General features: G+C 51.1%; 1 protein-coding gene across 11 annotated transcripts in view; it reads right to left on the bottom strand.

Moving 5' to 3' along the window:
- Positions 1–10,816, bottom strand: part of ADGRB3 (adhesion G protein-coupled receptor B3) — a 570,173-nt gene extending 559,357 nt beyond the window's left edge. For 8 of the 11 annotated variants that reach the window (XM_054169581.1, XM_054169605.1, XM_054169621.1 and 5 more), the window contains exons 1-2: positions 8,721–9,457; positions 6,760–7,528 (exon numbers count right to left, since the gene is read on the bottom strand). In XM_054169581.1, coding sequence (XP_054025556.1) covers positions 6,760–7,513 — 754 coding nt within the window. In that variant the 5' untranslated portion in view covers positions 7,514–7,528; positions 8,721–9,457. Of the gene's footprint in view, positions 1–6,759; positions 7,597–8,720; positions 9,458–10,677 lie in introns of those variants that run through there. The other 3 variants (XM_054169593.1, XM_054169599.1, XM_054169587.1) reach the window with 3 other exon arrangements.
- Positions 10,817–14,986: the final 4,170 nt, after the last annotated feature.

The raw sequence follows: 14,986 nt of genomic DNA, 5'->3' as shown, positions 1-14,986 counted from the left end.
CCCCAGATCCCACCAAATTCAGTTCCCACCTGAGAAGTGCTGATTACTCTTGCATGCAAACTCCTAAACTTCACATCAAGCCAAGAAGTTTCCCATTTCCTGAAGTAAATCAGGTGGGAAGGGTCAATGCAGCACAAAGTGATGCAGGGGTGGTAGCATATAATCCCTGAAAACAAAGACAGGGCTTACTGAGGAGGAGATTCTGACCATGAATGCTTGTGCAACAGTCCACCCCTTCAACAAAAAAAAAATCAGGAATCTGAAATCCAACTGGCCACTGATAAAGCACCCTATTATGAATGGTCCAGAGTGACCCAAATATGCACTAAGAATATCAATGTTCGGGGGGAGGGGGTTGGTTTTCATTCAGCAAAGTCAGCCCAAAAGGGCATTACACGAAGCACACTGGAATCCACCAGATTATGAAACATCTCCTTCAGCTGGGAACCAGACCCAGAAAGAATCATAGAATCACAGAGTCAGTCAGGGTTGGAAGGGACCACAAGGATCCTCTAGTTCCAACCCCCCTGCCATGGGCAGGGACACCCCACACTAGATCAGGCTGGCCAGAGCCTCATCCAGCCTGGGCTTAAACACCTCCAGGGATGGGGCCTCAACCACCTCCCTGGACAGCCCATTCCAGGGCTTCACCACTCTCATGGGGAAGAACTTCCTCCCCACCTCCAGCTTCATTCCATTCCCCCTAGTCCTATCACTACCTGAGATCCTGAGAAGTCCCTCCCCAGCCTCCTTGTAGCCTCCTTCAGATACTGGAAGGCCACAATTAGGTCACCTCAGAGCCTTCTCTTCTCCAGACTGAACAGCCCCAACTCTTTCAGTCTATCCTCACAGGAGAGGTGCTCCAGCCCTCTGATCATCCTCGTGGCCCTTCTCTGGACACCTTCCAGCACCTCCAGATCCCTCTTGTAATAGGGGCTCCAGAACTGGAGGCAGTACTCCAGGTGGGGTCTCACCAGAGCTGAGTAGAGGGGGAGAATCACCTCCCTTGCCCTGCTGGCCACACTTCTCTTGCTGCAGCCCAGGATCTGATTGGCTTTCTGGGCTGCAAGTGCACACTGAGAGCTCCTGGTGAGCTTCTCCTCCCCCAGCACCCCCAAGTCTCTCCCCTCAGGGCTGCTTTCCAGCCAGTCACTGAAGCAGCACAACATCTCTCACTGATTTTATAAAGGGTTCTCTGGTGATTTTGACCTATGAGCAGTTTAAGAGGAATGAAACAAAACAACCAACCAACAAAAAGACTATTCAAAGTGCAATTCTTTTTCTGTACATCCTCCATTTTCAGTGAGAGCCGAGTGCTCACCACAGTGTGGTAACAAACAGCTCAGAACTGCTGGGAAGCTGCATGGTTTACAGCTCCATTGAGTCGATCAGTTTGAAGTTTCTAAACAATAATGGATGGAGTCAGAATGAAAAATACCCTTGACACAAAAATTTAACAGCCTGTTTCCCCATTAGTGCTCAGCTTCCTTTGTCTCCCATTAGTGTTCACCTTCCCCTTGAACTCATGGATAACAAAAAACCTACTGCAAACAGCAGGACATGAAGAGTCTTCCAAGTGTGTTGCTGCTCTCCTTTAATAAGGAGGCCAGCAGTTCTACTTCTTTTTGATTTTCTAGACTCTGTTTTAGTCTCAACTATCTGTTGCACACTAAATATTCAATATCCCTGGAGAAGTGTACAGCTATTAGACTCCATTTCATGCTGCTTCATGTCCCTAGATGGATCCTGCACTGATTTAGCAGCTCAAATCACACAGAATCACCAAGGTTGGAAGAGACCTCGAAGATCATCAAGTCCAACCTGTCACCACAGACCTCATGACCACTAAACCATGGCACCAAGTGCCACATCCAATCCCCTCTTGAACACCTCCAGGGATGGGGACTCCATCACCTCCCTGGGCAGCACATTCCAATGGCCAACAACTCTCTCTGGGAAGAACTAAACCATGGCACCAAGTCCTCTGCTGGAGCCAAGCTATGGCACATTATTACTGCCCATGACTTTTTGACTAGGGATGTCCAGCCTGCTCACCTCTGACTATGTGGGGAACAGGCTAACTTCATCTTAAATGCATGCAACAAGAGGTGTGCAGCCACAGGACACCACACAAATAAATGCACACACGCCACAAAAGCTTCACCAAACTATCTGCATCTCACATCTTCCCGGGGTTCAACATTGTTTCATGAATTGCTGCTTCAAACAGACAGCAAATCCACTGCTCAGATATCATTCTTGCTTCCAGATCTGAAACCAGGCCAAAAAAAGAACCAATCAATCAGCTGCTGAATACTGAGATGCTGGTAATGCAGGGAGCTGTTACAATTTGTGACAGAGCAGACCAATGGCTACATTTCCAGCATATTAAAACATCCCTGCTGAAATTATTTTAGACTGGCTGAACAAGATGTACAAGATTAGGCCTGGAACTCCAAATGCCAAGACTTAATTAATGTGAATATCCCCTTTCTCTTTCTTTTCTCCTGCTGGCTGAAAAGTAAGAGGGGGAAAGAATTATTTCCATTGTTTTAAGAGGGGGCCCTGTCAGATCAGGCAGTAAAACACAGGGGGGAGGGGAATCTCCCTACAGTTCTAGCCAAAGCAACTGTTATAAAACCCCATAATATCATCACAGCTCTGTACTGGTCATGATAAAGAAAAAAAAAACCCCAAAGACTATTTTTTTGTGGATTTATTTTCATCAATAATAAAATCAGGTGGACTGCCTAGATGCAAAGGTTTTACAGGTCCACAGAAGCTGGACCTCAGCCCTCTTTCATTGACAGAAACTTCATGAGATACTTCAGTCACAGCACTGAAGATCAAGAGGACAAATTCTCCTGAGCCCTTGAATTCAGGACCCTGCCAGAGATGTGTTTGCTAGTGCTTTGATCCAGGCTAAACACCTCAGGTGTAAGGCTATGGAGAAGGATCCAGATCCAATGAAAATGGGTCCTCAGGTGTAAGGGTATGGAGAAGGATCTAGATCCAATGAAAGTGGTTCCTCAGGTGTAAGGGTATGGAGAAGGATCCAGATCCAATGGAAGTGGGTCCTCAAGTGTAAGGCTATGGAGAAGGATCCAGATCCAATGGAAGTGGGTCCTCAAGTGTAAGGCTATGGAGAAGGATCCAAACCCACTGGAAGTGGTTCCTCAGGTGTAAGGCTATGGAGAAGGATCCAGATCCAATGGAAGTGGGTCCTCAGGTGTAAGGCTATCAAGAAGGATCCAAACCCACTGGAAGTGGTTCCTCAGGTGTAAGGCTATGGATAAGGATCCAGATCCAATGAAAATGGGTCCTGAGCTGTAAGGCAATGGAGAAGGATCCAGACACAATGGCAGTGAAGTGGGTCTCAGTGAAAATTTGGTACTTTCCAGTACTGCTGTAACCAGTGACAGCAAAGATGATCTGCCTACAGAAGTAGTGCTGATCAAACCACGTATTTCCAGGCCCTTTTATTTGCAAATAAGCCAAACCAAAACAAATAGCTACAGCTTCCTTATTTTGACTTGGTTCCTTTTATTGTTCAACACTTCAGCACTCCTAGAAACACAATCATCCATTATACACTTGTCACCTCTTTTGTAAAACACAACACTATTTAAACAGGGGGGAAAAAAAACACCAACCCCAACAACATTGACTTGCATCTATTTTCCTAAGCCATTTATCATATTCCAAATGGCAAAAATATTCAGAGTTCAACCAAAAAAAACCCCAACCCAGAAACAGTAGACTTTAATCTAAATGCTCTCTCTTTACATTATGTTTTTAAAATGTGACTGAAAATCGTTTTGGGAAAAGATTTTGCACTCCATATAGTCAAGCTTGATGAAAGCCAAGCTGAAGGATGGGAGGGGGATGCATAATGCTGCAGAAAGCTGTCAAGGCCTTTGCAATTCCTTTCTGCAAGTTATTGCTAGGCAATGGCAGCACCAAACCTCCAAGTAATGCACAAATTCATAAAACACAATCTTATCAAGTCCAGAGCACTCTCACAGCATTAGGCAAACCCCATTCCCCTGAAAACTCGACTCATACCAACAGAACTCTGCTTCCAGCTACCACTACGAACCTCTATCAAACAAGAAACCATTTTCTCAGTTGTTGCTCTACCTTTTTTGGTGTTGGGTTTTTTTTTTTTTGTGCTGCATTGATCTACCTGGGACCAGATTGCCTGTGAAAACAAAAATTTGCATTTCTTGCTGAAATTTAGCTGACAGAAGTGATCAATTCCATTATGTTTGTGGTAGGAACACTCTTAAGTCTTGAGCCCTCCAATAAAGCCTCCAACTGAACCACTAACCGGCAGACTGATGTGCTTGACAGATGTGCCCATGTCCACAGAAACCAAAGGCTCAACAGACCTCTCCTGCAGATTTTCAGCCTTCTGAGGCAAGGGGAGAAATGTTTTAAACGCTGAGTAGAAGCTAAGGAGCATCCTACTACCGAGAAGTACCGGGAGGCCCAATTTGCCAAGTGATTACAACTTTTAGTAACGACCTGACGAGCAATTTCCAAGTGCAATGAAGCCATTAAATAAAGCATCAAAATAATTGCATTACTGTTCAAATTCTCACCCCAAACACCAAAACAACCCACTAAGTACAGCAAAAACCAAGTGAAGGAAACCTCCCATCTACCAAACATTTTGCACCCTAACGGTGCTCTTACTCAAGCTGGTATGCAGGAAAACCCACGGACAGGGGCATGAATTAGAACACGTCTGAAACTGGATGCAAAATATGCGAGAAACACGTCTCAAAACGTAAGAAAAAAAGCGCAGACGAGCGTTTGCCCTAAGCTTCCTCTGTCCTTTCCACTAAGCAAATTTCAGAGGCAGGTGCTTTCAACTGGGAGACACGCATCCCCCTGGAATTCAGCCTGCTTTTGAGGGCGGAATGCAGGGCTCTCGGGGGCCTGCTGCGCCTGCACTCCTCCTGCCCCAGGCTCACCAACCTGAGGATGGGGAGGGAAGCAGTGCCTGTCCCCGGGGGCAGCACCGCCGCCAAGCCTGGCACCGCGGCAGCGTCTCCTACGCGCCCCCGGCTCTGCGGCGTTCGTGCTTTCGGGTGGGCCCCGTGGCTCCCCCGGGAATCACACAAGGGAGGTGGAGAGGGTGTCGAGTGGAAAAGCCCCCACGGAACTTTTCGGGCCCGCTCAAGGCCGGTGTGAGACCCCAGCCCGCTGAGGCACAGGCTGCGAGGGGCTGCGAGGGGCACCTCCGCGCAGCGCCCGCCAGGCGCGGGGCCGGGGCTCGCCTGCCGCCTTCTCAGAGCACTAATTAGCCGTAAACGCCGTTAAATGCCATCCCTGCCGCCGCACAGCCTTCTCCAGGAGGTTTTTTTCCTTTTTACAGGAGAAGAGCTTCCCCGGATTAAAGATGGCTGGGTTTGGTGCGGCGGGAGAGGCGCTGCCCCGCAGGACACCGCAAGTGTCGCTCGTCCCTTCCCTCCCCTCCTCCCCCGGCCCTGCCCGCGGCCGCTGGCACGGCGGCAGCTGGAGCAAGTTCAGCTTTTCTTCTCCCACAGCACTGGGGCTTGGCTGCCCTTAAAGAAAATCCTCTCCTAACAACGTGTCAATGTTACATTCCTCCACAAAGCAACTTCTATTGGGGGGGGAGGGAGGGAGTGTTGGGGGCTGGGAGCTTGGCAGCGGCTCGCCACAGACTGGGAGCTTTGTGGCTCTGCAGAAAACAAGGAGAGAGGGAACATTTCCTGCATTAAAATGCAATCCCCCTCGCTCAGGGATTTATCCCTTTGCTACACGGGCACATCCACCCCTTTCCCCATTCCCGCAAGGCTGCTCTGGATGAGCCCCCCTCACCCACAGGTTGCAGCCAAAGCCCCTCGGCTAGGTTCAGCCTATGTTTTCCCTTCCTCTCATCCCTTTAATGTCCTTTCCAAAATCACCCCACAACCTTCCCTCAAATTGTCAGGAGGCCAGAACAGGAGACAGGAAGCAGAGGGGCTAGGGAGAGGGCTGCCATGCTAATTGCTGGACCCCCATCCTCTCACCCTTCCACAATCTCTCTTTTTCCAGCAGGGACAAAAAGCAGCTGCTGGGTCTGACATTAACACCCCACACACAACACTAACACTGCTCTGAGATCCAGAGCCTTCAACTCCTTAAGCCCAGGCTGCCTGGAGAAGGGGCAGTGCAGCAGCCCTTCCCAGAGCACCCAGGAAGCCCTGGCTCTCTGAGGTGCCTCACATCTCTCACCCTGAAGGCCCCTCAGGTTCACCCTGAAGAATTACAATCGTTTGTGGTTTGGTTTTAGGTTTTCATGGTCTGGCCCAGATGGAACCAGTTGTGCTGACCACGGTGAATCTCTTGGTCTTTCAGTCAGGTTGCCTGCATGCCTTTGGAAACATTTCCCTTGCAAAGACCACATCAAGAGGGACAAGATTTTGTGGTGGGATGGTTGCAGCAAAGAGGTGGCAAGGGGGAGAGCGATTCCTGGCTCACCACCTGTGGGCATTACTGTCAGTGGGGGCTGGAAACAGATGGATCCTACTGGTGAGGACTCTAAAGGGTGCTGAAGGTTAGGCCAATTTAGAAATGAAAATGCAGCCCTCCCTGCCCTGAAGCAGTGTGAATCTCCTCCAGCTTTTAGCCTGGTCTAGAGGCAAGCCAGAGTGGAAAGCACATCAAATGAACGTGAGTATCAAAGAGAGCCAGGAGCAGGACCTACACACCGGTGTGGCTTCAGCCCCTGCTCCAAGCGGTACCTACCTTCTTTTGGCGGCCGTTTGGCTTCTCTGGTGAGGTTGCAGACCTGGGTGGTTTGCAGCTCCTGGGTCAGGCAGCCCTCCGTCTGCTCGTTGAGGGGCAGCACCACGTTATTGAGCAACATCAGGGACTGGTCATCTATTCCCCACTCTCCCAAATGCTGAGGGCAGGTGCATTTTGTATACATGATCCCACAGGACTCGGTTCTCCCGTTCTCCGATTTCAAGCAGCTCTCCAACCAAGTGCACAACACATGGCAGCCAAACTGGCTCGGGCTCACCTTGTTCAACACCAAAAATTCAAAGAAGGACTTTTGGTCTTCCTCCTTTTTCTGTAATCCCGGGAAATTGAGAGGGTAAAGGTGGCGGATCTGAATGAAATTCTTGTCGTACTGCAGGAATACAAAAGCATTCTTGGAGTCGCAGAGCTGCATTATGGAGTGGTTGTTTTTTAAAAGATCCTTGATTTTCTCGTGGGAAAAATGATCAAACTGATAAGCCAAGAGGGAAAAGTTGGAGCAGCTGAGGTCCCTTTTGGAGAATTTCAGGTAAATGCTGTATTTGGTGGGATCTGGGTTTTCCAGCGTCCAGGTGCAGTTTGTGAAGTTCTTGGGAAACATCTCGCTCACAGAATACGATCCATAAATGACCCCCTTCACCAGCGTGGAACACCAGAAGTCTTGGGCAGCATTAAATCCAAGCATAACCAGCAGATAGGTGGAAAATATATAAATCAGCAAATTACGAACAGCCTTCATCCTATGTCATTTGGCCTGCAGGAGATGAAACGAAATAAGAAAGGCAAGTAGAATTCCTCACGCATTGAAAAAGGAAACCACGAAACAAGGGGGGAAGGAGGGGGGGGGGGGGAAACAAGACCAAAACTCCTCGCAAATATTGGAGGCAGCTGTTTTGCAGCTTGCAGTTAGAGCCCCTTTTCAGAAAGAAGGGCAGGTGATGGCTATTTTATAACGCAAGGGCCGGGTTCGCTGCTGTGAGCACAGTGCCATCGCGTGGCTGTCGCCACAGCCAAAGTGTCTCCTACGGTCGGATTGGCGGGGGGAAAAAACCCCACAACACAAAAACCACAGCGGCTATTAGATTATTAATAGGGATGTCCTCTCCTCTCTAAGGATGCAGGCATCATGGCGTGGACTACAGCTGCTCAACTTAAGGTTTAACAAAGAAAACAACACAGCCCTAGAGGCACTCCCTGAGGGGCCAAGGAAAGGAGAATTTCTTTCTTGCCGGCTTCCAAAAGTAATTAAGTAGCCTGCTGTAGCCACATGCAGATGCAGAATGGCAGCAGAACAGAGCAAGGAAGCCAGCAGCGTCTTGCTGTTCGATATAATTTTCCTGTGTGGTCTGAGAAGTTCACTGTGAAGAATGGCAACTCTTCATTTTAAAAGGCACAGGTGATTATTTGCTACAGACGGAGCCTGATTGCCCATGCACGTCCATGCCTTCAGCCTGGCCCACCTGCTATCCAGAGGTCTCTATAAAAAGCAAAGCCAGGCTGGGAACACTGAGATTAATGTAATGATAACGTTTGGACACTATGGGAGAAGGAAACAGAGAGCTGACACTAGCGGTGGTCTGCCACCGCCACTAAACGCTGCCTCTTTTGAGATAACAATTCCACCTCTTAGGACGCATAAAATGGATTACTGGATTAGTATCTCCAACCAGCATCTCCAGAGAGCTGCCGGTGCTACAGCAGGATCTCTGCACCTACTGGGCTGCACTTGCCCTCTTGTTACGAATTACCTTGTACCATCTGATTAGCTCCTGTGTTCTGCAGCTAGGCAGCTGAGTGATGAAAGGCATGCTACATTTTCTCTCTGCTACTCTCCCTCCAAATGAAGCTGTTGGACTGCACCTGTCAAGCGTCCCAGCCTCCACACGCTCTGCTCTCCTTTTAACACTGGCCTAGGTCAAGAAAGCAAAACCTGAAGTTATATTTACCTCCGTAACGTTATCCAAAAAAGTCAGCCTGAACGTTCTGAGCATTAACCTTTGAGAAGTGGCTTATCTCTTACAAATGAGCAGCTCTTTCACCTCCTGCTGTCAGGCACGGGCGGGCAGAAGTCACGCCACGCTAATTTCCAAACTCTCTAGAATGCAGCTTCTTCCACTGTTGCTCTGTAAGCAGAGGCAGACATGCACACACACACACACCCCGGCACCAGTTACTGAGTTTGGATGTGTATCTTTGCTTAGCTTTTCATCTCCTCACCAAACAGCAAGGCATCTTCTGTCTCCCATTGCGTAACACGCAGCAAATCACTGGGTAAAGCTCCCTTGAAGAGATTTTTCTTATCTCCTAGATTACAATTCACGCTCTGAATCTTGGAAATGGGCAAAGCAGCACCAACTTTAACCCTCTTTAGAGCGGAGGCTTAAAAGGCAAGAAAAAGCAGAGCTGCTGCCAGGGCTATCCACACGGTCGGCTTTCCTCCTTCCCGAGCGTCCATCTCAATGAACAACAGGGTCCTCCTTCTCCAAACAGGGTCGGTACAGCATTTGCCAGTTTCAAAAAGAGAAACTTATCAGCAATTCTGGAAACAATTTCCCCTTTGCTGAAGCACTTTGCAGGCAATGCAGTTCTGCGCAGTGTTATTCAGGATGGTGTAGGCGTTGAAAGCCAATGTGACAATAAGTGTCTAAATTAGGAATTCCACCCATGAAAAAGGAATAATTTTTTTTTATAATCTGGAAAGAAAAAAAAAAAAAAAAAAAGGAGACTCATTTGCTTTTCTGTTTGAAAAAGGAAAAGAAAAGAAAAGGGGGGGGGGGGGCGGGGGGGAAGGAAAGAAAAAGCCTCACACTTTTCCCTTCCTATGTAATATTTGCACTAGAGAAATAAAGACATCTGCAGTGCTGGGCTGTTTTCTCTGAGGAAATGCAATCCAATAGCCCTCATTTTAGTTGTGGGTTTGTGCATGCAAGGCTAGTGAGACACAGCATTGTCTTAATCTCTGAGTGCATCACACATACGCACACCCCCCCCCACCCCCCCTCCCAGCTGAGCGTGCTGGCAGCATTTCGGTCAGTTTCCAGCATCGCTAAATAAATAAGAGAGTCGATCTGCTCACTGAAAGGATTAGGCACACTCAGATTAAAAGATAAATAAATAAATACATAAATGAAACAAATAAATAAATGAATAATCTGTCTTTTTTTTTTCTAGGGAGGAGGGAGTTAAAACAAGGGCCACAGAGGCTTAAGGTTGCCCATTTGGGAAAGGGGGGAAGGGGGAGGGGGGAGAAGCCTCTTCGGCTTGAAAAGCAAAGGGGCGTTTAGTTTGGATACTCCCCAGAGTGATTTTCTAGGTGACACTGGAGTTTAGCCGAACATAGACGGCGCCATCACTCCACTGATTTTTTTCACCTCCCCCCACACCCCCCCCCCCCCCAAAAGAAGCAGCCCCACTGACTTCTCTTATTTTAACTTCCTATTAACCTAACATCCATCCTCCCCCTCCACCCTTTCCGCCTTTCCTCCCCTCCAAAAATCACCCCAACCGTGCACAAACCTCACGTTTTGGTTTGGTTTGATTTGGTGTCTCCCCCACCCCCCACCCCCCACCCCGGTCTCGCTGGAAATTACTCTCAGGGATGCAAACCCCGCCGCAAAACGGACTTGTCTTAACTTTTCGGCTGCAGCGCTGAAAGTGAATGCGGAGATCATTTCGGATGCGCTGTCTCCTCTCTATCCTTCAGCAACAAGCCTGTGACCCACACCTCCCCACACCCCCCCCCCCCACACTCCCCCCGCGCCTTCCTCCTCTGCTTCCTTCTCCCCGGAATCCCATGCTAAAAAAGCTTTCCGGTTATAATCCCTGGAAACAGGGGGGGGGGGGGGGGGGGGGGGGGGGGGGGGGGGGAGGGAAGGAATGGAAATGCCCCTCAGGGACGCTTACCTTCCACTCCGAAAGCTGTCGGGCTGCTCCTCTAGCAGACGAGCACCACAGGCACACGTCCCAGCGACGGCGATGGAGAGATTCCCCTTCTGGCGGAGGCAGCGGTTCCCATTATTATTATTATTATTATTATTTTAATCCCCGGCTCAGGTTCACAAAAAAAAAAAAAACAACCCAAGGTTCCAAAAACAATTAAAAATTAAAAAGAGGCGGCAGCAGAAGAAAACGATGAAAAAGAAAGAAAGAAAAAAAAAAAAAACCCACAACACAACCAAACCACACCAAAAATACCGCAGAGAAAGAGAGAGAGGGTGGGGGGAAAAAAAACCCTCCCCACACTCACAACCCCACCGAAGGGGGAGGCAAAAAAAAAAAGGGGGCAACCCAGCTCCGGCTCCACCAAATCCAACCGCATGAAGAAGAGAGGGGAGAAGGGGGTGGGGGTGTGGGGGGGGTGGAGGGATGGGGTGGTAAATAAATAAATAAATAAATAAAAACACCCACACCCCCCCCCCCTTCACACGCACACACCACAAAATCAACCAAACCGGCGAGACTGCAGGGAAGAAAAAGAGGCGGGGGAGGGGGGGGGATGGAAATGGTTCAGCAAGCGAAGCGGGGTGGGGGGGTTGGGGTGGGGGGGTTGAGTCTTTCTTGTTTGTTTTTAACTTGAAACAAAGTCTCGTCACAGCAACCCGAAGAGCGGCGATGCCGAAAGGCGAAGGCGACGGTCTGAGGGCAGGAGTAAGGCTGGAGCGCAGGTTTGTTGGTGGGTTCTCGGGTTGTTATTACTAACGGACTTAATTCCTCTCTCCTCCTCCTCCTCCTCCTCCTCCTCCTCTTTCTCTTCCTCCTCCTCCCCCCAGGCACTAAGGGCCGGACAGCGGCGGCAGATTTTTTGGGAGGGGGGGAGGATGTTGGCTGTGGCGGGGGGAGGAGGGTGGAGGTGGTGGGGGGCGTTTGGTTCCTCAGCTGCCGATGTCGGGAAGCGGTGTTGAGCGTCGGGCGCGCAGGGAGTCTTGAGGGAGCGCGTTCCCGCTGCTGCGCGCGCACGTGCGCGTGTATGTGTGCGCGTGTATGTGCGCGTGTATGTGTGCGCGTGTATGTGCGCGCGTGCGCGCGCGTAGGCCCGCGAGCCTTCACTGGGTGCCGCTGTCTCAGGGTGTCTGTGCGCGCGCCTCCGCGCAGGGTGGAGGGAGGGGGGGGGGGGGGGGGGGGGCGGCCTATGCGCGCGCCTCCGAGCGCTGCTCCGCGCGTGTGCGAGGCGCTTCCCCCTCACCCCCCTCCTCTCCCCCCCTCCTTTCCCACACAGAGCGCGGCCCCGCCGTGCCTTTCCCAGCGTCACGGCACCGACACGCGGGGCGGGGGGGAGGGGAACGGAACGGTTTGTGGCATCAATTTCCAGCGCTGGGGGCTGGCTGCGCCCCGGCGTGACAGCAACCGGCGGGCGGGGAATGAGGGAACCGGGGACAGTGGGAGGCCCGTGCACCATCCGCTTCCTCTCGGTTTTTCCTCCAAGGCGCGCACGCCGCTCCCCCCTTTTCCTTTCCCCTTCTTCCCCTTCCCTGCCAGTCGCAGCCCCAAGAGGTGTCAGCTGGGCACGGCGCTGCACGTGAAGCGAGGCAGGGCTCCGAGGGCCAAACCCTTCCCAACAACGACAGTGCGCTCGGCGAGGCTGCAATGAACGCCGCGTTCCTTTCCCCGGCACGGATAAGGCTGCGGCTCGCATCGCGGCTCGGCGCTTTCCCCCCGCCTCCCAGCTCCGCGCCGCAGGTGCCACGGGGCTCCCGCAGCGGGCAGGGATAAGGAGCCGCCGGGTGCTGTCCGCAGCACGGCTCCCGCTGCGGGAGAAGCGCTGTCCGCGGCTCCGGGTGGCTGTGGCAGTTCGAGGGGCGACGGCGGCTGAGACAGCAGCGTAGGGGAGGGTGAGGTCACTATGAAAGGGGGAGGCCGGCGGTTCTAGCCGTGCCACACGGCGGGCACGCACCCCGCACCCCTCGCAGCCTCCTCCGTTTCGTTCCGGTGCTGGTAGAGGGGTTCGGAGATTCGTTTTCTCCCCTCCCCTCCGGCTCCGTCTCTCCTGCTCTCCGGGGCGGGTAGGGTTGTCCTCTGGCCCTTCCCGCTGGCGGGAGAGATCAGGGCAGTCTACACGACAGCAGATATCTGGCGTGAAAATTAGGAGATGACATTTTAATAAGTACCGCTGTCAGTCAGCGCCTTGCAGCCTGGCTGCTGTGCGCCCCCACCGCTGCCGCTCAGATCGGGAGAACAAAGCCTTTGCCCAGCCTGTGTGTGGTCTTGCTCCCTGCTATAGCCCCTCGGTGCTTTCAGACTTCACCTGAAACCCGCCTGTGTGGGTCTGAACCTGCTGGAACCTCACATCCACCCCCATCCAACGAGAGTTTAGACGCCTGGATGATGTCCAAAGCAATCAGTCCTTAAACAGTATTCTCCCCTATGTCCCTGCCTTGGCTCCTGCAAGGTTTGAGTTCCAGCAGTACAGAGCTTTTATGATGACCATTACACGCCGCACAAATTCTGATCGGAGGCATGGCTGGTCACAAACCACTCCTGGCCAAAGCAAATGAAAATGCTGTTATACAGTTTTTACTCTATTTTCCAGAGATATGAGCTGCAAACCACATCCCTGGCTGGCTTCTGTGAACATCACAGGGTTTGGAAGGGACTTCTGGAGGTCATCTAGTTCAATCCCCCTCCCTCCCAAAAAAACACATGCCCCCCACCCTCAGCTGGAGCAACATCATCCAGAGAAAATCACACAGGAGGATGTCCAGGTTGGTTTGGAAAGCCTCCAGAGAAGGAGACTCCACAACCTCTATGGGCAGCCTGTTCCCAGTGCTCTGCTACCCTCCAAGTGAAGAATTGTCTCCTTATTTTTGCATGAAACCTCCTGTGTTCTAGTGTGTGCCTATTGCCCCTTGTCCTGTCACTGGACACCACTGAGAAGAGCCTGGCTCCATCCTCCTGGCACTCTTTAGAGACTGATCAGCATGAATGAGATCCCCTTCCTCAGTCTGCTCTTCTCCAGCCTCAGCTTGAATTGCAGAGTGGCATTAGTAAAACCTTCTATATGAAAAGAGTGGTGAGGCGTTGGAACAGGCTGCCCAGGGAGGTGGTGGACTCACCAGCCCTGGAGGTGTTCAAGAAGCATGTAGATGTGGTGCTTCAGGACACAGTTTAGTGGTCATGGTAGCTGGGTTTTGGTTGGACTCCATAGTCTAAAGGGCCTTTTTCCACCTTAATGATGCTGTGATTCCACAGGGCTGCTTTTCCCACTTATTCCCAGTTATGCTTACTTCAGCCTCCAATTCAATCAGTTCTTGAGATCTTCCCCTACTCAAATTTGGACCTGATGTCCATGTACTAGGACCAGAGAGCTGCTCACAGTAGACTAGTGCAGCTCTCCCGCTGAATGAGCTCTCTCTTCTCTTCACTCTTCTTTGTAACTCATGCACTTGTGCCTGGAGAACAAAGGGTTTCCATCTCATACTCCTATTGTCTCCATACTCACACAGGAGAGACCACAGGGTTCCTTGCATCATGGACTGTTTAGCTGTAGGAGAGTTCAACGCTGCCAGCTAAACCCACTGGCTCCTGTTCAGCGTAGCAGTGTCCTGGCTTCACACAGCCTGCTCTCAGAAGCAAGCCCTCTCCCCCACACACAGATGGGCAGGAAAACAACCCCCCAAAAACCTCCTCCAGGCTGAGATCAAGAGTTTGCTGAGATGATAGCTATACAATTACCTCAGCAGAAGGTGTGTGGGTTTGTTTGGTGAACTTAATATTGGCCTGTCAAAATCATGTTTGGGCTTGTCAATAGAATGTCTAATATCCAGGGGGAGTGGAACATCCTGAAAGTACCCATATTAAGCATCTAGCAATCCTTGCAAGTCAATAATATATATTGGAATATTATTTTAATCTCCATTCTTTCTCAAGAACACTGGTTTCAGAGTGTGCCCCTTTCTCCCCCCCCCCCCCCCCCCCCCCTTTTCCTCTCAAACTCACAGCACCTGGGCTCTATTGAAGTCTCCTCCCAGCCCAGGTGTGGCCACTTTGCCCTCCCCACCCACTGCCCTTTTTATTTGGGACAGGAAGGGCAGCAGCCCTAAGCTGAGCCCTTCTGGGCTGGAGGATCCTCCTCTCATTGCCGGTGAGTCCTCATGGTGTGCACTGGGTGATGGTGGTGGTGACAACAAAGGCCGGGGGGCCTGGTGGCCCCCCGGTTAGCTAGGAACACAATTCATTACTCTGCTAATGTCACTTATGGGTGCTGGCTGGGGGTGAG

Source organism: Dryobates pubescens, chromosome 2, assembly GCF_014839835.1.
Source record: "Dryobates pubescens isolate bDryPub1 chromosome 2, bDryPub1.pri, whole genome shotgun sequence".
In the NCBI taxonomy this organism is placed as follows: domain Eukaryota; kingdom Metazoa; phylum Chordata; class Aves; order Piciformes; family Picidae; genus Dryobates; species Dryobates pubescens.
This window is presented reverse-complemented; position numbering and strand designations above follow the sequence as displayed.